This window comes from Mchenga conophoros, linkage group LG6, assembly GCF_057382185.1.
Source record: "Mchenga conophoros isolate Kocher_MC1m ecotype Shallow Benthic linkage group LG6, M_conophoros_male_GT1.1, whole genome shotgun sequence".
NCBI classification, from domain to species: domain Eukaryota; kingdom Metazoa; phylum Chordata; class Actinopteri; order Cichliformes; family Cichlidae; genus Mchenga; species Mchenga conophoros.
Genome location: NC_140531.1, coordinates 2,175,336 through 2,197,218, shown reverse-complemented (window position 1 = coordinate 2,197,218; position 21,883 = coordinate 2,175,336). Strand labels below are relative to the sequence as shown.

General features: G+C 43.2%; 1 protein-coding gene across 3 annotated transcripts in view; it reads left to right on the top strand.

Annotated features, from left to right (window-relative positions):
* LOC146571845 (uncharacterized) overlaps window positions 1–20,333 on the top strand; it is a 47,353-nt gene extending 27,020 nt beyond the window's left edge. For 2 of the 3 annotated variants that reach the window (XM_085275816.1, XM_085275818.1), the window contains exons 3-25: window positions 2,012–2,073; window positions 3,018–3,047; window positions 3,648–3,838; window positions 6,224–6,331; window positions 7,555–7,733; window positions 9,096–9,311; window positions 9,485–9,583; window positions 9,837–9,871; window positions 10,310–10,356; window positions 11,382–11,419; window positions 11,534–11,653; window positions 12,386–12,517; window positions 12,650–12,691; window positions 13,475–13,609; window positions 13,951–14,115; window positions 14,481–14,873; window positions 14,958–15,458; window positions 15,547–15,687; window positions 18,512–18,686; window positions 18,767–18,997; window positions 19,184–19,309; window positions 19,471–19,592; window positions 19,895–20,333. In XM_085275816.1, the coding sequence (XP_085131942.1) occupies window positions 2,012–2,073; window positions 3,018–3,047; window positions 3,648–3,838; window positions 6,224–6,331; window positions 7,555–7,733; window positions 9,096–9,311; window positions 9,485–9,583; window positions 9,837–9,871; window positions 10,310–10,356; window positions 11,382–11,419; window positions 11,534–11,653; window positions 12,386–12,517; window positions 12,650–12,691; window positions 13,475–13,609; window positions 13,951–14,115; window positions 14,481–14,873; window positions 14,958–15,458; window positions 15,547–15,687; window positions 18,512–18,686; window positions 18,767–18,997; window positions 19,184–19,309; window positions 19,471–19,592; window positions 19,895–19,951 (3,345 nt within the window). In that variant the 3' untranslated portion in view covers window positions 19,952–20,333. The remainder of the gene's footprint in view (window positions 1–2,011; window positions 2,074–3,017; window positions 3,048–3,647; window positions 3,839–6,223; window positions 6,332–7,554; window positions 7,734–9,095; window positions 9,312–9,484; window positions 9,584–9,836; window positions 9,872–10,309; window positions 10,357–11,381; window positions 11,420–11,533; window positions 11,654–12,385; window positions 12,518–12,649; window positions 12,692–13,474; window positions 13,610–13,950; window positions 14,116–14,480; window positions 14,874–14,957; window positions 15,459–15,546; window positions 15,688–18,511; window positions 18,687–18,766; window positions 18,998–19,183; window positions 19,310–19,470; window positions 19,593–19,894) is intronic. The other variant, XM_085275817.1, reaches the window with a different exon arrangement.
* Window positions 20,334–21,883: the final 1,550 nt, after the last annotated feature.

Sequence of the window (21,883 nt, the reverse complement as noted above, 5' to 3'; positions counted from 1 at the left end):
ACAGTTTTCCTAAAAGAGTACCTCTGAGTAATAAATTGTAGTCCGCAATCTTCACCAGACAATTGTCGAGATGTTGTCTTTTATATATTTTTGCATGGATGATGTTTCCTATACACAAAAAAGGCAGAAATCATCAATAATTAAGCCAGATATTTGTACTTCTGACAGCTACACGTGGCCGTCACTGTCTTGGATATAAGCTGTTGTCACAGCTGAAGTTCCCTTAAGTGTTGCTAACATACCCTACCACAGGGATAAAAAGAGAACTGTGGAGGTACAAGCATCAGTAGGTAGGACTTAACAAGCTTTAAATAAAATTCATTGGGACTTCATGTGTTTCCCCACTTTAAAGAAAGCAATCCCACACTTTCAAATTACTCCGTTATATTTAATTACTCTTAAATATCAATGGAGTGCAGTAAATGGTTATTTGAAAACATAATTTCCTTCCTTAGGGATGATTAAAGTATTCTAAATGTTGCCACATCCTGTGAACTTTGACTAAGATGCCTCTCACTGACCAACTTTTAGTCAACTATTTGGGGACAGGTAAAAAAAAAACATTGGTGATGGCAAAGCCTCATGGAGAATCCATGATGCTAAATCACAATAGTAATTAAATCGAGGTTTGTTTGTTTTTTTTGTTTTTTGCTTGTTTGGTTCTTTGACTGTTTGGGAAATCAACTTGCTAAGATGGCAACAACTTAAAGACCTATTTTTCTTTACTTCCTTTTGTCTCGTAATGATTTCATTGATACTTTAGAACAACCATTAGAGGTGGGGGTTGATGTGTAGTCATCCGACAGCATCTGCGTATCCTCGCCCAAATTAGGAGGTGCTTCCACAAACAGAAGAGTCAGACGTTTGGTTTTTCCTCTTCAGAAACCTCAGGGTCTTGTCACTACCAGGTTTTCTTCAAGAGAAGAGGCAACTGTCTGGTGAAGTTAAATGATTTGAAAGCGTTGCCACTATGGCAGGAGAAATCGGCTGTTTCTTAACTGTGAAACATGTTACTCCGCAAACTTATCAAAAGGTTAAACCTGGAACTGCTTTTTCAAAAAGTACTCTCCCGATTAGCTGTTTTATATAAAACTCCATCGAGTTATTGCTTAAACAGGATACTACTTCTTGGTTTTTTAATAGCTGTAGTAATAAGCGTGTGTACTGAATAAATCCTTTTAAAAAGTTGTTAAAACTCAGGAAAATCAAGGATAATGAAATAATTCTTAAAATTACTACTGTTAAATAAACTCTTTTACTCAGTGCTTTAGTTTTTGGTTTTGTGGTGGGTATCCCTGTAGATTGTGTTTTCATTGAGACATCAAAGTTTGAAAATTGTTTGTACTCTGTCTTTCAAGCACCTCGAGGCAACTGTTGACATGATTTGGCGCTATATAAATAAAGTTGAATTGTCTGTAATCACCTATGTTTAGGCTTATAATTAATATAACTTTAAGAACCTGTATAGTTGCGAGACACAAAAACATTTCCCATATTTGACAGTTGGTTTAGCTTTTCTTAAAAAAAAACACACAAAAAGACAGAATAAGTAAGGTGGAGACCATCTAATCACTTGGCATAATGACCTTTTTAAATGGTTGAATATATTCATTTTCATACATCCCAGGATCTAACAGGGATTCCACAGCATAGGAAAGTGATTGGTACATAAATAATGCTGTTCAGACCAATCCAGTGTCCGAAAAAGACATTGGATTGGTCTGAACAGCATTTGCCTTTTTCTCTGGCAGCGAGGAAACTTCTGTTAGTTTGAAGATGAGTAACTACACTTCAGATGATGGAAATAGAAGAGTGCAACCAGATAAACAAATGATGTCACTTCTGCCAGCATCTGTAACATGATGTGAGCAGAAAGACCAAATCACAGACACGGGCCTTTGCACACCATGCTGCCAGCTGACACAAAGATCCATTACGCAGAATTTACATTAAATTTCTTTGACTTTCTGTCTTTGATGAAGATTTGATGATTTTTTTTTTTCTTTTCCAGGACTGGGTTAAACATGTTAACACTGTCAACCACACAGCTGCCTGCAGAGATCTGCGCAACAAGTGAGGAATCTTTAATGTGTTCCTGAAACCTTCTACCTGCAGTGTAGCAGGATAAACAGTGATGACTGGCTCTCTGTTGTGCTTTTTTAGGTGTCAGAAAGTAAGAAATGCATGCAAAGTTACACACATATTGTTTGTGAATTACTTTGTGACAGATGAATACCGGGCCAATAAGTTAAATGCTCTGTCATGTAAGCTCTATTGGTGCTGGTGGTCAGGACAAAAAGAGCTGATACTATTAGAAAGGAAAGGCCAACAATCAGACGCTCCCCTATGACAGAGCATGTGGCAACAGCGGGAAGGAAAACTCCCTTTTAACAGGAAGTAACCTCTGACGGAACTAGGCTCCGGGAGGGGCGGGGCCATGTGCAGCGATCAGTTGGGGTGAGCACCAGTAGTGACCTTTCAGGGGAGAATACAGTTAGAGAGGGGAAGGGATGAGGCCAACAATGATTCAGCTGTCAAAATAATAATAATGATAATAATGGAGTGGATTTATATAGCACTTTTCAAGGCACCCAAAGCGCTTCACAATGCCACTATTCAGTCACTCTCACATTCACACACTGGTGGAGGCAGCTACAGTTGTAGCCACAGCTGCCCTGGGGCAGACTGACAGAAGCGAGGCTGCCATATCACACCATCGGCCCCTCTGGCCAACACCAGTAGGCAAGTAGGGTAAATTGTCTTGCCCAAGGACACAATGACCAGGACAGAGAGGCCAGGGATCGAACCGGCGACCTTCCGGTTACAGATGCGATTCCCAACCCCCTGAGCCACGATCAGGACAATGACCTTTTAAACAAATACCTTCCAGGCTATTGAAGGTATTTTTCCTCAGGATATGATCGTCTCATCATATACCAAGGAAAAAGACCTAGAGTCTTGTATTTGATAGGTTCCTGACTCTCTTGATAATCTCATCTTCTTGTTTTTCTCTAAAGGTACCCTGGCTGGAAACCAAATCTGCCAAGGTCAGTCAGACCTGTCCTCTAATGGTTCTGTTTTTAGCTGCACAACCGGTGGAAGTCACTTTAATCAGATGGCTTGAAAAGGTTTCACATAACTTGCTAGTGTTTAAAAAAGGAGAAATTACTTAGAAATCGTGTTGCTTATACATTTGAAGGTGGTTCTGAATTGTCTTGTTCCATAAATGAGTCCATATGTGATGGATGAGTAAAAGTAATCTTCACTACAGTTTGCTTCCTTGCATAGAATGTGCTTTATTGGTATTAACAGCTTTATCAAATTGTTATTGTTCAGTATGGGCACTTGAACACTCTGTAGGGTTAACTATACACAACAGTGGAACCAGTTATAAAAAATCACATGTCTGTGCAGTATTGGCTGCTGTTAACAAATTGAGGACAAATAGAAAGAAACAGCAAACAGAATTTCATGAAGCTCCTCCTGCATCGCTCTCCTGATCCAGATATGTGTCCCATCATAGAGCCAAAGCCCCCTGCAGTCAGAAACAGGAGCCTGACCTTTGATTGGGTCTCTCCATAGTGTGAGACCTGGCTAAAACGAAGGGTCATTACAACTTAATGTCTTTTTTTTCTTTCTGTTTCTAGTCGGAGTGGACGATATGGCAGCCGTGCTCTGTGGGATCCCAAGGATGGCTCTCCATCCCGTTCCATGTCTCACTCCCTGTCTCGTTCTCCAAGTCCTCCTTCAAAAAAACGTCGGGTGGACAGCCACCCATTCAGGCCACAGAGGAGGCGTAATTCCCCTCAGCGTTACCCACAGCAGACGCATGACACAGGTACATCTCATGCCAGAAGGGAACATGATGTACACAGTTCACAATGTGTAACCACGCTGCACTCCTCTGAAATATAATTTTGTGCCATTTCAATTCAGTTTTTGTTATATACAGTGTTGGGACTAACGCGTTATTAAGTAACGCGTTACAGTAACTACGTTATTATTGTGGTAACGAGCACGGTAACTAGTTATTATGCCAAAATCAGGAACGCGTTACTCGTTACTGGGATTTAGATAGGGTCGTTACTCGTTACTTCGAGTGGTGGCTATCACGGAGCTTCCACAGATTCAGTAACATTAGCAAGTGGTGGAGGCCAGCAGGTGGATGAAGGAAAGGGGACCCGAGGCGGCCGCCGGTCCAAGTGTGAACTGAACCTCGGGTAAGAAGTTATGACCTGCAGTCTCTCTGGGTCAGATATGAACCAAGTTTAGGTGGAGTTTATTTTCCTTATGCTGACTTTTTCCGTACTGCGTGCTAGCTAGCATGACGGAGTTTCTATACAGCTGGGTGGTGCTATGAAGTTAATGATGTTTAACTTTATTTTGTTCATAAGTTATTAGAGTTGCCAACCGTCCCGTCTGGTATTCAGAGAAAATATTACGCGTTTCTTATTGAGGTGAAAAGGAACAGTTTGTCCCGTAATTCAGCTGCAATGAAAAAGACACAAAGCTGGAGTTATTCTGTGTCTTTGCTGCACAGCTGCCTCTTCTTTCATTCTCCCCCTCCCTCTCCCGTTTCTACTTCTACAATCATGAAACTGATCAATGATCAGCTGATCGTCTCTCTTGTTTGTTTATCGCCCACTTTGTGCCAGAAAGAGGAAACCAGCGGATGTCGCGCTAAACAACAGCAACACATTTAAGCTTGATCAGCTGTTGTTAGAATTTATTTAATATTAATTTCTAGTATCAGCTGATGTTTGCTGGAGCCACAGCTGTAAAGCTGCTGGTCATGATGTCTGTTTGGATATGTGGTGAGAGGGAAACATGAAGATGAAACCAGGAGATGTCCTTACTGGATCATCAGAGCTGTGATGGAGAAACGGGTTTACCTTTTAGGTGACATGAATGAGTTGAAGTTATGAACTGTTTCTGAGAGACAAATAACACCAGGATCCTTTTCTAAGTAGCTGACAGCTGGTAACTGTGCAGGGGCGGGTCTAGCAAAGTGTTGCCAGGGGGGCATGTAGGGCATTAACAGGGAGAGGGGGGCACAAAGAAATACTTTTCTTTCTTATTCTCATTTAAAATGTCTCGCTTTTAAAAAATAATTATCTGAATCTTACAACAAACGATTGATAGATTGATGCATATATACCATCAGAACAGTGTACATCACTGTCACAACAGCGTTTGTTTTCATTCAAAGGCTTTATGATTTTTCCTATATTGGTGGGCCGGTCTCTAGTCAAAATGCCCGGGCCAATTTTCTGTCCCAGTCCAGCTCTGTATGCAGCTCATCTGCAGTCTGCTGTTACCTACATCTTCCTATTCAGAAGGCAGAATTTCTGAGTTCTGAGTACAATCAAAGCACCACGACTGCAGTTTTTGTGTTGGATGTAAAAGGCGCACATGACTCTGTGACGTAGGCTAGAATCATGGCAGCAGTCAATGACGGTCCAGGCGTGGGATTTCTCTCGTGGAAATGTGCACATTATCTTTTCCTTTCTATTGGTAGGTGGCACAGTGCACTGTGGCAAGTAAACAAGCTAGAAGACTGGCAAAGTTATGGAAGCAACACATTAACAAGAGAATTCTGAGTAAAACCAAAGTTACTTTCCCTAGTAACTAGTTACTTTGAAAGTAACGAGTAACTTGAAGTAACTGAGTTACTTTTGAGAGAAGTAACTAGTAATGTAACTAAGTTACTATTTTAAAGTAACTTACCCAACACTGGTTATATAGCCCAAAATCACAACAGCAGTCACCTTTTAACAGCTCCCAAACTGAGTTCAGCTGTTCACTAATCAGTTTTTAGGTTTGGTTTTAAAGATGACTTTTGTTGCATTGAGCCGTAGTTTAAATGCATAGGCTCTAATTATATTGTATGGAGGCTTGGGGTGTTTATTTCCCACTAACAGGCAGCTTTTTATTTATCATGAGACCACTGAAGCACGGCCAAATGAAGAGAGGTGTAGTCTGTCTTAATTAGTGGATATATTTGGACTTGTTAGCCGCATAGTTAAACAAGTCAAATCTTTAATCACTTTTTAACTTTCTGGTAACAGTTAACAGGACCAGTAGCCTAATGAAATCCATTTACATAGATCAGATATGATGCAACCTGTGGCTTTTAAATAAGGTGTGCACTATGCTTTTGTTATGTATGAGGTGCTGTGCTGGAAAACCACTGACTTCACTCATCTTCATTTTTTGCATTTAGAACACAGGGATCGGTTGAAGTACCGCCACACTGGCTCACGCAGTCCTTCTAATATGAACCGAACATTCAGACAGTACTGGAGCGCCAGGAGGGACAGGGTTTCAACAGGTTAGTACCCCTGTGTGGTGGGTTTTTGTTTGTTTTGGTCAGAAAACACCCAACATATGATATATAGGGATGGGTATCGTTTAGGTTTTATCCAATACCAGTACCAAACTGGTACTCTTGAAATGGTGCTGGTGCTCGAACCGGTGCTTGAACTGGTGCTTAAAGAATGGAGAACATAAAATTGGTCCAAAAACCTCTCATGTTCAGCTGGTTTTTTGTAAAAAGATAACAATGTTAGCCTTTTCTGCAGCTATGGGGCATATATGGCATCACTCTTGGCTGGAAGCAGTGCTTAATCAATGGAAAAAACACAAACTTTGTCCAAAAACCTCTCATGTTTAGCTGTTTTCCACTTTTTCTTTGGTCATTTTAGCCTTTTTGGCCAGGGTGAAGGGAGTATCTGCCATCAAACAAGAAGACAGCCGCATGTAGCTATGATGATGTTTGCTAGTTCACCTTACATGCATTAATGTAATAACGTGGTTAGCCTACTCAACGTAAATTATACACGTGCAACATTAAGCTACTCACGCAGAGAAGAACGGCTGCTGCTGCATCATCATCCTCATCATTTCTGCTACACTGGCAGGGCTAGGGGCCAGGACTCTCCTCTTCGGGTTTGTGGGGGATGTTGCTAACTCCGGGTCCCATAACAGGCACCACACCCGCAGTAGATGTGCACGGTGTGAGGTCTCGCAGCAAGCTATCAAATACGGAGCATTTCTCGGCTTTTAAAAAAACGCTATGCATCACCAGGTGTTTCATCAGATTCGAGGTGTTACCTCCTTTGACAGTATCACAGTATCAGCTTAAAGCACTTGTTGCTGCTGAGTTTGCATATTTTGCTGTGAAGTACAGCCAGACTTTTGACCGCTTCGCCTTGGTCATTTTTAATCTGTAGCTCTGCTCTAAAAGAACGTGCGTACCTGGACCCGCCTACTACGCTTGCAAAGGTAAAATGATTGGCTGGAATCCAAAGTGTGTGACATCTCAGGAAAATAAAGCACCGAAATGTGCATCTCTAATATATACACTGGTGTAACTGTGTGTGTTTGCACATGAGAAACATCCTGGTTTGGTTCTGGTGTCCGTCCCACGTTTTCTACATTTACAGATCCTGACAGAACAGTTTGATATTATTATACATGCACTAGCTTGTAGTAATGAAACAAATACACGGTACAACATGCTGTCCTTTTGTTTTCCCGGCATATCCGTTTCAGCGAGTTTCTCTCGCGTTGCTGTGAAGCGTCCACGCGGTGACTCAACCAAGCACTACACTGACACTAGCCGAGATCGAGCCTCACGCTTGGGGGGTCACGGCTCCAAGCATGGGTCATCACAGCCCTCCACCAAAGGCCTTAAGGCTCTGAGCAAGCATGGACCTAAGACGGCTAAGATAGTAAGTGACAAAACTAACATCACCTTTAATATAGTTTATTTTAGTCTTGACAAAAGCCACAGTTCAGACACACCTCAGTCCACATTTTCAGTTTTAACTTGGTAACACTTGTTGGGTAAATGTTTAACTGATAAAAAGCAGAACAGATGGAGATGTTCTAGAAAACATTTAGATCATGTAATCCTTACGCTTACACTGCATCTCTGTAGCGTAATGTAGTGTCAGGCATGCGGTGCTGCCTACCCGGTTGTTCAGTCTGACGTCACTAGCCGTGTCTGGGTCTAAACTCCGCTGCAGGTCCATATATCAAACGATCACTGTGGCATTACTGAGAGTTGAAAAACTGTCTAAATTCTTTCATCTTTAATAAAATGATCAGCGTTCTGCTCTACCAGGTGTAACAACTGAGTTTAACATCCAGGCATCCATGAAAACGGAATTTATGACATTTAACGGAGTTAGAAGTTAGCAGGGAGTTAGCTCGCTAGCTTCTATCTAAATACAATATAGCATGTCCTGACTGCGGGGTTTTGGAAACAAATTCAAACGTACAGCTCTGCTATCACTTCCAGCATAAATGAAGACAGAAACTAAACAGCAGTGACGTTTGTAGGGTTACTGAAGTTGGGCTAGCTGGTATATAATGATGTGCTACGTGACCGCTAGCGACACAGCTATGTTAGCATAATATAAACAAGCTAACTTTTTTTCCACTCGATAAAAGTTAACGTGAGTGTTCTCGGTGGTCAGGAACAAATGTAATCGCATGGCAGGATGCTGTAAAAGGACCAAACTTCAGCCAGGAGAACAACTGAGATAATCCATCCACAATACGAGGTTAGTCATTCATATACTGCTGCATGGGCTGGGCTGTAGTTACATCCTAAGGTTTTAAAAACTGAGCTTAAATAAATGATTAGTGGTAATAAAAGCTGAGGGAGGTCAACAGTGATCACTGACTGTTTTAGCAGCTTTTTGAGATCAAATAGAAGAAAATACAAAACATTAAATATGTTAACAACACAAAAGCCATATTAAACGCAGACTACTTTAGACCCGGAAGTAGGATTCGTCGCGTCATCACTGAACAACCGGACAGTGGCAGCCGCTGGAAGAGCAAGGACTAGATTATTTAATTTGAGACAACACAATAAAAAAAGTTACCTTGGCAAAAAAGGTAACTAAGGCAGTAAAGGTGTGCTACAGGTTTCCCTCCTCACCTGTGTAATTTCATCCAGATCTTGTTCAACTGGCAACTATATTTCCAACTTAAACCTGTGTTCTTTAACCCATATTGACTGTCATGCTCATGTTTATCACAAACTGAGGTTAAACATGTGCTGTTGCTTTCTCTTTGGCAAGTCTGCCAAGCCTCCACCGGCCAAGAAGAAGAAGAAAACTGTGACTCCAGCCTCACAGGATTCTCAGTCTGTTGCCAATCGTCTGGTGTATCTGACGGGCATCCCAGAGGACGCCTCTGAACAGGAGGTCACCGATTTGGTCGGGGCCTTTGGAAAGATCAATAATGTCATCCTCATGCCGTGTTCAGAGGAGAGCGAGAAGGGCCAAGGACAGAAGGTGCGGTTGAAGTGTCAGATGTGGGTCAGTGGGCGGGGTGTTTCTGATAAGTAAAAATAAAAAGTGCGGTTGGTTTTTGTGTCATCTATCCTTTCTGTAAATGTGGTAATCTGTTAGTTTGCTGCATGTGTTCCTTCTTTCTGGCTCGTCTAATCTCTTTGCTGGTGTTTCAGGCCTCTGTATGTATGGTGAAGGCTGAAGACGCCCAGGCTCTGGCCACCTCCACAAACCTCTCCATCAGAGAGCAGCACATCACAGCTTCAGTAGCTAAGGTGTGAGAAATGTTTTTCCTGTTTTGAATCATGTCCGTGTAATAATCCAGACAATGCCGGCTTTCTGGCCTTGAGATGGTTCCAGAGCAAGATGATAATCTAGAACTTTCCTCAGTGAGGCTTAAAGCTGGAAAACAAGTGTTGTGACAGCTACAGAAGGTGTTCTGTGCCTCCCTCCTGTAGCCTGCTGATGCAAAGATGAAGAAGTGTTAATACACACCTGTTTTTCACTGCTCCGCCCTCTTTCTTACAGAAACCTGAAGGAGAACAGTCTGCTGATGCTAACAGGTTTGTCACAGTTATTGGCTCAACACTAGAACTACCAAACTTCATGTAATGTGTTTCTGTTTGCAGTCAGCTGTAGGCCCGGTGTTAGAATGTAGCCAGTCAGCTGTTCAGTCTGTCTCATCTTTATAACGAATGCCACACGTTGTCCAAAACTTCAGTGTTCTTCCTCTGTAATAATGACATTATTTAAATCTCTTATTTATTGAACCCTTTATTAGTTTCTTCTAATCTCTATTTTAACTTTATGAGAGGTAAAAAAAAAACCCCTCCAAACATGTACCTAAATACTTGTTTTGTCTTAATTAAAATGTAAAGAAGAATATGATTAAAAAATGAAAAACGTGACTGGACAGGGTCAGAATGACCCCTCCTGATGGTTCTTTTGAAATCCTGTTTTTCTTTAATCTTCATATCATTGGTCGCTGCTTTCATTCACAGCAAACCGTCCGTAGAACAGAACAAAGATGCAGCTGGAACGGACACAGGTAGGAAACATCTGCAGTACCGCCAAAGACATGAGTCATGGTTTACTTAACTACCAGCTACTGCCATAAATGTTAGTTTGTGTTTTTAAAAATTCAATTCAGTTTATTTACATTTTTATTTATACAGACCCAAATCACAGCAGGCACTTTATATTGTAAGGTAGGCCCTACAAATCATGTGACCCCCTATGAACAAGCACTTTGGCGACAGTGGGAAGGAAAAACTCCCTTTTAACAGGAAGAAACCTCCAGCAGAACCAGGCTCAGGGAGGGGCGGGGCCATCTGCTGTGATTGGTTGGGGTGAGAGAAGGAAGACAGGATAAAGACATGCTGTGGAAGAGAGACAGAGATTAATAACAGATATGATTCAATGCAGAGAGGTCTATTAATACATAGTGAGTGAGAAAGGTGACTGGAAAGGAAAAACTCAATGCATCATGGGAATCCCCCGGCAGCCTACGTCTATTGCAGCATAACTAAGGGAGGATTCAGGGTCACCTGGTCCAGCCCTAACTATATGCTTTAGCAAAAAGGAAAGTTTTAAGCCTAATCTTGAAAGTAGAGATAGTGTCTGTCTCCTGAATCCAAACTGGAGGAGAGAGACCTAATATTTAATAATCCACATTTCACTGTTTTACTCTTTGGTTCAGATGTGGATACTGTGTTGTTCTTTCTTAGGAGAGAAGCTGCAGAGAGGCGTGTAAGACTGCAACTCTGCTTCCTGGTCCCAACTCTGGTCATATTTTGGGGGGTTTAATAAATTCGTCCATATTTCTAGAAATGAGAGCTGCTCCATCCACATTGTTTTGGCAAACTTTTAATGTAGTCATAGTAACAGAAGATAAGACTCAGTCATCACTACATGATCCAAATACCTCACTTCAACAAAATCCAAACATCATGACTTCCACTGTCTGTCTTAGATGAATTAAACACCCAGCTGATGTGCAGATGTGTATTTCATGGCTGCTGCCTTTGTATCTGGAAGCTCTGTTTAACTCATGTTGTCGCCCTCTCACCTCAGCTGCAGAAGGCAACACTGACCAGAAGACATCTAGTGAGGTACATAATCTGTATACTGAAGCTTAGTTAGTGTAACATATTCCACTATGTCTGTCTGGGAAAAGTAGTAACGAGAAAGACATCGGTTAATACAAACAAGCCTGTCTCATACAGAAAGGCAGGCTGCTGATCACAGGACTTCCTGAGAGCGGCTGGTCAGAATGTGACATCATTAACTTGATCCAGCCCTTTGGGACTCCCTCTGACATCATCCTGGCAACACAAATGGGAAAGGTTAGTAATTAAACTTTGTTGTTTCTAATAGATGAGGAAGTGCTTTGACACAGCTGCACAGCGACGTGAGACAGACATCCTCACCTGAAAAGTCTCAGGTTAAGAGAAGTGTCGTCTCTCCCATCAGTTTGCTTTAGATATTACATCTGTGCATATGACTGATGACGTCGAGGATGTCACGTTTCATCACCAAGCAGCAACTCACAAGTTTGTTTTATGCAGCTAGCAGCAGTGAGTCATGTGACCTGCTCTTATTAGTGACCATGCATGCACAGATTTCAACCAACTGAAAGCAGAGCTGACAGTTTCAGGTTCTTTTTTTACCTTTGTTGACTAAACCAACTCTTCCAGGCTAATGTTACACATACATGGGTTTGGCTTCTGTAGGTCAACTCTTAGACTAGCCTCAACTGTCTCTGTGGTTAGTTTCTCAATAAATGTCATAAATACAAAATGATATTTCTGCCTGGCTGCGGATCAGCTCGCACTAGGATGGTTAAAGCCAGTACCTGGAACTGGATCAGTGGGATTTCCCCCTTCGTCTTTTTGCATTAGTAAACACATTTCGTAAGAGTGTGTTTTCACTTTTAATAGTGTCCATAAGCAATATGTCTGCAGACTGTTTCCTGTATAGATTCCTTTTATATTGTTCAGTGTCCTTGTTCAGAAATGTTGAAAGTGGAAAATGATGATGCTGTTTGTGTAACAAATGACTTTCCTTTGGTGTGTTAGGCACTTGTGTCAGTGCCAGACATGGACGTTGTTCAGGAGATGGTAAAGGTCCACACGTTTGTGCCTGCCAAGGTGAAAGACTGTGAGGTTAAATTGACCCCCCTGAAACAACACATCAGCTTCAACACACCGGTACGACTGTGCTGTGGATTGTCTTTACTCCTCTGTTACTTCTAGTTTTCTGTGTCATGCATCTTAAGTTTGAAAGAAGTGATCTGGTTTCCTTAAACAACGATTGATTTAAACACAACACTCTTCACGCAGGTGGCGCTCTACAATCTTCTGATGGGACCAGTGGATCCATTAGTGAGTACATCTTCATGTCCTTCATTCCAACATTATGAGGTCTTTTGAGTTTTCCCCCTGAGTCATGAAAGGCTGGTGGTGGTTTGTAAATCAGATAGCTCGAGAGCGAAGTGACGTAGGAGTTTAAATTAATACCAGAAGTGTGTCTACAAAAATCACAGTGACCTCCAGAGCAAAGGTCAGGCTTCCCGAAAGTCACCTGTTAACACCAGAGCTCTGTGTACTGTAAAAAGGACCATTTTGAATCTCAGTGACCTTGACTTCAAGGTCAGAGCAGGGGCGCATCTAGAGACCAAATCAGAGCCATTTATTTTACACTCATATGCAGGTGTTAGCTCTGTAATGTGCATTCAGTGTGGTTCAAATGCAGTAAGTACACACGTTCATATACATATAGTCTATAGCTTCATTTTCTGTAGCCCATATCTTTGGTGCCTATGTGGTATATTTAAGGTTTGTTGTAGCCATGCTAAAAGTGTTACTGTCGGCTTGCTTTAATAAACTGCACTGTCTGCACTGGAGTAGCTGTAGGGGGGGCACCCCTGTAGATCCCCGCTGAGTGACAGGTCATGTTTCTGAACATTGTGTGAATGCAGGAAGTTGAGAAAAAGGCGAAGGTGGATTTTGAAATTTTGAACACTTTTTTTTCCATGTTCCATATATTTATTCATTATTTACTCGACCTAAATAAAATCTAATGACAAAAATACAGTTGAAGGAAATGAAGCAACAACCATATCCGGTGCTAGTTTGCAAGTCATTAAATGTTGCTGTGTGTTACAGAGTCGAGCTCCAGTCGCCTGGAACAGCCTGCTGGTTATTGGGAATGTTCCCGACACACCAAGCGGGTCCTCTGAAGTCGAGAAATTGGTGCGACGCTTTGGAACAGTCATCAAGACCCTCGTGCTCAGCAGCATGGTGAGAGCTATGCGTCTGTGCAGCTGTGCACCACTTTGTTCTCCAGGACTCGCACTCAGCTGCTCGGCTTTAAAAACCTGCGAGTCCATTCACCTCGAGGAATGTTGTAAAGACTGACATAGGACTCAACTTTATAGCATTAAACAGGTGTTTGCCCGTGTGTTGCAGACATACACTTTATGGATGCAGTTTGCTAACAAGCTTGTTTGTCTTTGTGGTTGAGAGTAAGCATTTAAAATGCAGTGGGTGACGTCCACATGAACCCCTCACAGTCCCGACAAATATTTTGCAAAACAAAGAAATCTCATGTGCTTAACGTCACGTTTTCTTTTCCTGCTCAGGTGATTTGTGAGATGGCCACTGCAGCCATGGCCCTGTCCGTGTACAAGCGCTTTCAGGCGTTTCCGTGTATAATCCAGAACAACCCGCTGTTCTTCTCCCGCAAGCCTGACCCCAAAGCCAGCACGCAGACCAAAGCCATCACTGCCCCTCACGATTCACCTGAGGTCACTACCACTGATATTTGGTTATAGTTAAGAGGGTCCATGTACATTTACTCATTTCTGGAGATTCAGCTTTTCTTAAATGCTTGTGTGTGTGTGTGTGTGTGTGTGTGTGTGTGTGCGCGCGTGTGCGTGTGCGTGCGTGTGCGCGTGTGTGTGTGCGTGTGCGTGCGTGTGTGCGTGTGCGTGCGTGTGTGTGTGTGTGTGTGTGTGTGTGTGTGTGTGTGCGTGCGTGCGTGTGCGCGTGTGTGTGTGCGTGCGTGTGTGTGTGCGTGCGTGTGTGTGTGTGTGCGCGTGTGTGCGTGCGTGTGTGTGCGTGTGTGTGTGCGTGCGTGCGTGTGTGTGTGTGTGCGTGCGCGCATCTGCAGGATACACCTGCGAATGGCCAAGCAAAGCAGACGTCTGCAGACAGAGAGGAAGCAGCACACCAAGACAGTTCAGAGTCTCCCGAGGAGAGGATTGAAAAACACTGTGATGGAGATGCTAATAAGATGACGGGCAGGGAGGAAACAGTTGAAGAGGTTTTAGAAGCGTGCAAAGACGGTAACGTGGAAAAAGACGAGCTCACGGTTTGTGACTCTGCACCGGAGAATCAATTAGAAGCAGACACAACGGGAACGTCAGGCATTGACATCAAGACGACAGAGGAGAGTAAAGTCAGTGCATCTGAAGCAGAACGTGAACAAACTCCTGCAGAAGAGTCACAGCCACCTCGCCTGGATGGCAAAGCAGATTCTGAGGAAGCAGCCGAGCTGCCCAAGGTGTGTACGCACAAAAAGTGTGATTACATGCATACAAAATGATCTTTGACAATTAAAACAGTGTTTCTGCTGTAACGTCACCAGGTAACTCAAGCCATGGTTAATGCGCTGCTTGTGGAGTGCAGAACAGGACCCACCGGCCACTCCAGCAGCAGAGCAGCACCCCCCAGTGGAGAAAAGGGGGAAAACCAGACAGAGACTAAGCTGGGCCAAAAAACAACAGAGACTAAAGAGATGACCAAAAAACAGATGGGTGTGGAAGGTGAGGTGAAAAGGCAGGAGAAGGAGAAAAAGGACGCAAGAAAGGAGAAGGAGGTGAGGGAGAGAATGAAGAGGCAGCGGGAGAGGGACAGAAGGGGCTGGGAGAAGGAGGAGAGAGCTAAGAGGGAGTGGACTGAAAAATCCAGGAGGGAGAGGAGGGAGGAGGAACGAAGGGAGTGGGAGAGGAAGGAAAGGGAAAGAAGGGAGAGGAAGAGGGCCCACGGCAACGGTTTATCGGGGTCGAGGTTGTCCTCCAGGTCGGAGGGATCCAGGCAAAGCTACGGGAGGGATGAGCGCCACAGTATGGAGGCTGAAACCAAAGCGGTGAGGAGACGCAAAGGCTGAAGTTTAAAGCGTGTGGAGGGCATCGTTTTATTCGCAATTCTGTTTCTTTGTCCTTCCCTGAACGTAGGAGGAGGAGCTGGATGAGTTCCCGTTCGACATGAGTGACTTTGTCACAGTGGACGAAGTCGGAGATGTGGCCGAGCTTCCACTCGAAAGATCAGAAGAAGGGGAGACCCCGCCCACATGTGTCCCACAGGACACTCCACAGGTAGCTTCACCGTGGCTGTGTGCACATAGAGCTTGAAATCGACAGGTAGGGACTTTTTATTCTCCTGCGGTTATCACTTGTGATTAAGGACGTTTCAGCCGATGCTCTGTTCTCCTATTAGCCACTGGTGTTTTTATACTCGGTGAATTCTGAAGTCCAACCTGTCACTAGGTGTGGCAGTTCATTTAACCTTGAAATGACATGGAGGCTCTTGGGGATTATAAAGAAGAAATACCCAGAATATGTTTTTACCCCTCAGCTGTAAAGGCTGATGGGGTGCTTCCATCACCCTGCCAGGCGGGTGGCACGGACACCTGTGTGAATTAGGGCTGCCACGATTAGTCGACTCGTCACGATTAGTCGACTCGTCACGATTACGTCGACTATCAAAATCATCGACGACTGATTTAATAGTCGACGCGTCGTTTGAAGCTTTGTAAGATCACAAAAGACGCAGGAATAAGTGGCAGGATTTAAGAGTGTAATAACGGACTGAAACAGAAGATGGCAGCACTGCATGTACAAGGATGTCAGCTGCCGTTAAACCCCGAAGAAGAAGAAGAAGCTGTGTCCCAGAATTCATAGCGCAGCCCAGCTCTGTTTCCAACAATGGTGGCAGCTAGTTAGTTTTAATATTACTCTTATTATTCTTTCTGGGTCACAAAATAAACGTTTAACATATTTTCAGGTAAGAATGTAGCTGTGTAAACCTCAAATATCTGCTCAGTTTATCAAGACACCGCATATTTTCAAAAGCGCTCCGACGTTTTCGGAGACGTCTGTTACCCACTAGCTCGATAGCTAGCCGGGGGCTAGGTCACTAGAGCCGTGAGAACACCGGACTCCCGGCTAATCGTTTTCAAACCCACCGCCGTCACTTAGCTTAAAATGTTATTGTTTGGCTTTTTTTCAGTATTTTATTTGTTCCTGAGTAAATCGGTTTGGCTGAGATTAAAGTTATAATTTTTACACAGCTGAATAAACGTCAAGCAGACAGCTGATTATCAGAAGTGTGAGAATTTACTCCGGTGTCCTGTTATATTTTAGATAGCAAGGAGTTTATTAAACTTCACCGAAACAATCTGCAAACTTCATTAAACTTTAATAAACTATCATCTTGTCTTTATTTTTAGTTAGCACAGACCTTAAACACTTCAAGCTGTAAGCTAATGATAGTTATATAAGAGCAGATGCTGCTGGTGCAATAAGCTGTAGTTTTACGTCCAGTGGATGATGATGTGATTAGTTGACTAATCGCAGAAATAATCGGTGACTAGTCGACTATCAAAATGATCGTTTGTGGCAGCCCTAGTGTGAATGCAGTAACCAGAGAACGAGCTTTAGGAGCTTCCAATAGATACCACGGGTGTTTCTACTAGGAGGGTGACCGGTAACACCGCCATTATTTATTTATGGGTCTGTTTGGTTTCTTGTCACCACAGACCCTCCTGGTTTTAGCTGTCCACAGGCTGGTTGCCTGTCTCCATCACTCTATCCATGTTTACACTTTAAGTCTCCTAATCTTCATGACTCCACTGCTTCATCTGCACCCACAGACATCCAATAATAATAATGGATTGGATTTATATAGTGCTTTTCAAGGCACCCAAAGCGCTTTACAATCCCACTATTCATTCACTCTCACACACTGGTGGAGGCAGCTACAGTCGTAGCCACAGCTGCCCTGGGGCAGACTGACAGAAGCGAGGCTGCCATATCGCACCATCGGCCCCTCTGGCCACCACCAGTAGGCAAGTAGGGTAAAGTGTCTTGTCCAAGGACACAACGACCAGGACAGAGAGCCCGGGGATCGAACCGGCGACCTTCCGGTTACAGATGTGCGTCCCCTGAGCCACGGTCGCCCCAGAATGGATGCTGCAGGCTTGTGGTAAAAACAAAGATCCTGTGTTTCAGTTCTTTAGTCAAACTGAAACTAAATCTACACCAGAGCTCAAAGAAGACTTTAAAAGCCTGATATGAAGCTGGAGTAAGGGCTGCTACAAATCTGGGAATTATTAAGCAGGCCATTCTTTCGGTCAGTAATTGCGATCTTAATGACTTTTTAATTATTCATACATATTTGATAAGAAGAAATCAAAAAGATCTGTTGGGGAGTCTTAGAACAACAGCTGCTAGTCTCTGGACTGCAGCCTGTTGTGTAGCAGCACAAGTGTTGTGTTATAGAGAGTCACAGAGAGCCAGCATGTCTAATCCACTCAGAGGCTCTCAACACTGAAGGAGTTTTATTTTTACAGAACTAAATTACAGAGACAGTCGCCTCACTGCATTTTTGTATTATAGGCTGGGACAATAATACAGAGAAACCCCACAGTGGGAAGCAAAAACTCCTTTATAACAGGAAAAGCCTCTGAAACTGGCTCCGCCTCCCAGTCTACTAACAGCAGGTAAACAGCAGTGTGAGAGCTCTGTGGTGCTGATGCAGCACCGTCTAGAAGATGAAATGGAGCCTGAAGATTCACTTGTATGTGAGGAGAAGGATTTTAAATTCAGTTCTGGATTTACTGCCACTGTGGGAGAAATAGTTCCTGCTGCAGTATTTTGGATCAGCTGAAGAGAGTTTTTAGGACGTCCTGATAATAATGAATTACAGTCGTCCAGCCTGGAAGTAATAAATGCAGGAACTAGTTTTTCAGCGTCACTCTGAGACAGGATATTTCTAACTTTAGAGATACTGAGAAAGTGATTTTAATGTGGGTTTGGTGTGTGCATTATTGATCCTTGTGTCATTGGTACATGAGGTGGACCTGAGTGTGAGTGAGAAACTTTACAGCAGCATGTGCCGCCTCTTGTTTTCTACTTCTAGGACGCAGCCATTGATGTCACAGCAGCTCCAGCGAAGTGTGAGCTCACACCTGAGGGGGATGTAACAGCTGATCTGCTTCCCAGTGCTGCTGTGTCCCCACCGCCAGCTTCACAAGCCAAGCCTGCACACAGCCCAGTGCATAAACCATCCGAGGCTGACATCACACCTCAGCCAGGTACTCTGAATAAACCATGTTTTTTTTCAGCCCTTTTGTATGTGGCATACTTGAACCTGAAGTCTGTCATTGCCCTTCAGATACCTCATTAACTGCTGAGTTCACCCCAGAGGACCAAAGTGTTCCCATCCCTGTCCCTGCAGCAGCTTCCTCCTTAGCAGCAGAAAGAAGCCAAGATGGCGATGAGGAGAATCCTCTGAAACCTCGTGAGTCTGTTGAAGAAGAGAAGATGGGATTGGTCAAGCAGGAGGAACACTTGAAGGTGCAGGATCAGGAGAACAAGGACAGGAGAGAGACAGCTGCAGAAACTGGTGAGGTGGATTCATTTAGCCTCTTACATTTAGCACCTTAAGAAGAAGAAGTGGTTGGCTGATGGTGCCATACACAGATTTGCCCCCCGAAGAAATCACTGGACTCTGTTTGAACAAACAGCACTGGTCACCTGGGATAAGATCGAGGGGTTGAGTTAAGCCCTGTTTTTGTCCGGTCTGTTGCAGGGAAACAGGAGCAATCTGAAAGAAACTCCAATGCTGAAGAGGAGAGCGAGAAGCCCAAATTAGAAATGGAAATTCCCAGAAAAACAGAACATTCCCTCCCTCCTTTTGACCCCAGCAACCCAGTTGGTAAGAAACTGTATTGTCTGTATTTGTTTAGCATGGCTCATTCACAGCTGTTTGGATGTCCTGACATCTGAATTTAAACTCTGAGTCAGCAGGATTTATGCATTACTGCTAAAATGCACCCCACAGTTAGACCAAGAGTCATTCTGTGTGTCCATCCACAGGTATGGAGTTCCTGGTCCCAAAGACGGGTTTTTTCTGTAAGGTGTGCGCTCGGTTCTTCAGCGGCTCCAAGGAGGCTGAAATCAGCCACTGCAAAACCCGCAAACACTACGAGACCCTGCAGGTAGCAACACGCAGTTATTAGTCTGGATGTATGACGATGGAGCTCAGTCTGGTTTTTGTTTCCTACTTATTACCAGTCTGAGTGCACCTTTAAATAAGTAGGACTTAAGTAGGCAAGAAGTTTGCTAACGTGACCAAAATAAAAGCCTTACAGGTAAAACACACCTGGCGTAGGTTAGATTCATCTTATACTTTAGGCTCTGATTGTAACAGACCATTTTACATGTCCACACATTTGTTTGATCACAAAGAACTTGTTCTGCTCTAATCGGTTTCTTATGGATTCTGTCCACGTTCTCCTAGAAATACTTGAAGACGTCCAAAACAACGAGCGAGACTGCCAAGCCCGACTCCAGCTGAATGTGCTCCTGATACTTTGGGTCCAGATTCTCATGTCGATGTAGATTTAGTTTGTGTCACATTTTAAACTTGAACTGTTAAGTTTTTTTTGTAATGTTTGAGGTTTCATTGATCACTTTAACTACTCGAGCTAATTCTAAAGACAGTGGCTGTTTGCTTCACGGCGGTCGCCACATCCAAATCTGATGTTTATTTTGGTTCTTGATGGGTGGGGGATGCTGAATTTTGATTGCATCTGATAGATAACATTAATGATGGAAACTGTGTGGCTGAAGATGAACTCCATCAGGAATCGTACACAATCGAAATGTTTTTAGTGAACTGTTGTTTTCCCCCTGAGTCTCATTTCAGTTGTGAAATAAAGATATCAATATTCTGAGCACCCACATCTGTAATATTTGATTGGCCAGATGTGTCCATCACAAGCTGTTATCCAATAAGCATGCAGCGTTTAGGTTTCACAGTCAGGGTAAAAAGTGTAAAAATGTTCTGCACACTGACTGGCGAGCGTTTGGAGCATCTACGTACATCTGAAGAGAGAAGGAGAACTCGCATTATAGAATAAGGGGAAATGCACAGTACAGCTGCTGATCAGTGCTGAGTAACAGAGTCATGGAATACTAGAAGCTCAGTTACCAAAACAAACTTGTTGGTCAGGCTGTACAGCTGTTACTGATCAGAGATTTCCATAACACAGCCTAGCATCACACACAGTCTGTGTTTGCAGGAATTGTTTGCCATGTTTGCAAACGATTCCCTTATCGATTCCAGTCGATTATCGATTCCAGAACGACGTCACCACGTTGCGGAGCGTCATTTACCTGGCAGGAAACATGGCGGCTCAAACGCTCAAAAGTTTGGTTATACTTCACGAGAACGGATGACAACAGGGCAACTTGCAATATTTGAAAAGTAGATATTTCATTTAAGGGAGGAAACACTACGAATATGCAAAAGCATTTGCTCACAAAACACGCGATGACCTTAAATGAATGTCGTGTTTTTAATTCAGTAACGTTTGCACGTCCTCTCCCGTTAATGCGGCAGGTAAATAATCAACTAACAGTGCATATTATGTTAGCGCGATCTGTCTTATTACAAACCTGCCATCACTGTGCATTTAGTGACCATGATGAGAGACAGAGTCTGGCTCAGATGCTGGCAGTTCTCGCTGCAGGCTGCCGGTAGCGTCTCCTTTCAGGCCAGGATAGACGAATGTCACCGAGCAGAGACTCAGTTTGTGGTCAAAGGCTTGCACCCGTTTGCCACAGCAGGTGATTTTCAGTAAGTGAATGTGTTTAATTGTAGGCAGGGACATTACTGGATATTCTTGTGTAATTGCTACAGAAGAATATTCATTTTATTATTTTACATTTACAATGTTTTTCCTGGGGATCCTGTGACACCCCATTGAAGAGCCGTAGGCTGGATCTCTTAAGATCTCACTGTTGGGTTTGTAAGGCCATGTTACTCCTAAATGTCTATCCTGTTCAAAGAGAAGATATAAAACAAAGTTCTAAGCTAATCGACCTTAGTGTTCTCCTTTTTTAAAAAGAATCGATAAAGAATCGAATCGTTAAACAGAATCGAAAATGGAATCGGAATCGTGAAAATCTTATCAATACCCATCCCTAGCAGCAAGAGTGAAACCAGTACAGTCTACAATAAACACAGTTAAATAAAAGTGCCTTATACTCTGAGATAATACAGAAATGTAAATATATAAAAAAGTGATAAAAGTTCAAATGAAGTTGGTTAAAAACAGTAAAATTAAGACTGATGTGTAGGAGAGAAGTGCAAATTGCTTTAAAGTCTTTTGCCTGACAGGCGTGTAAACCTGTCCCAGAATGAAGTTATTGTACAGCTTTATAGAGAGAGGTTTTCTAAAGTGTTCTTTATGGCAGCGAGGCTGAATCACTCTGCTGCCTCAGA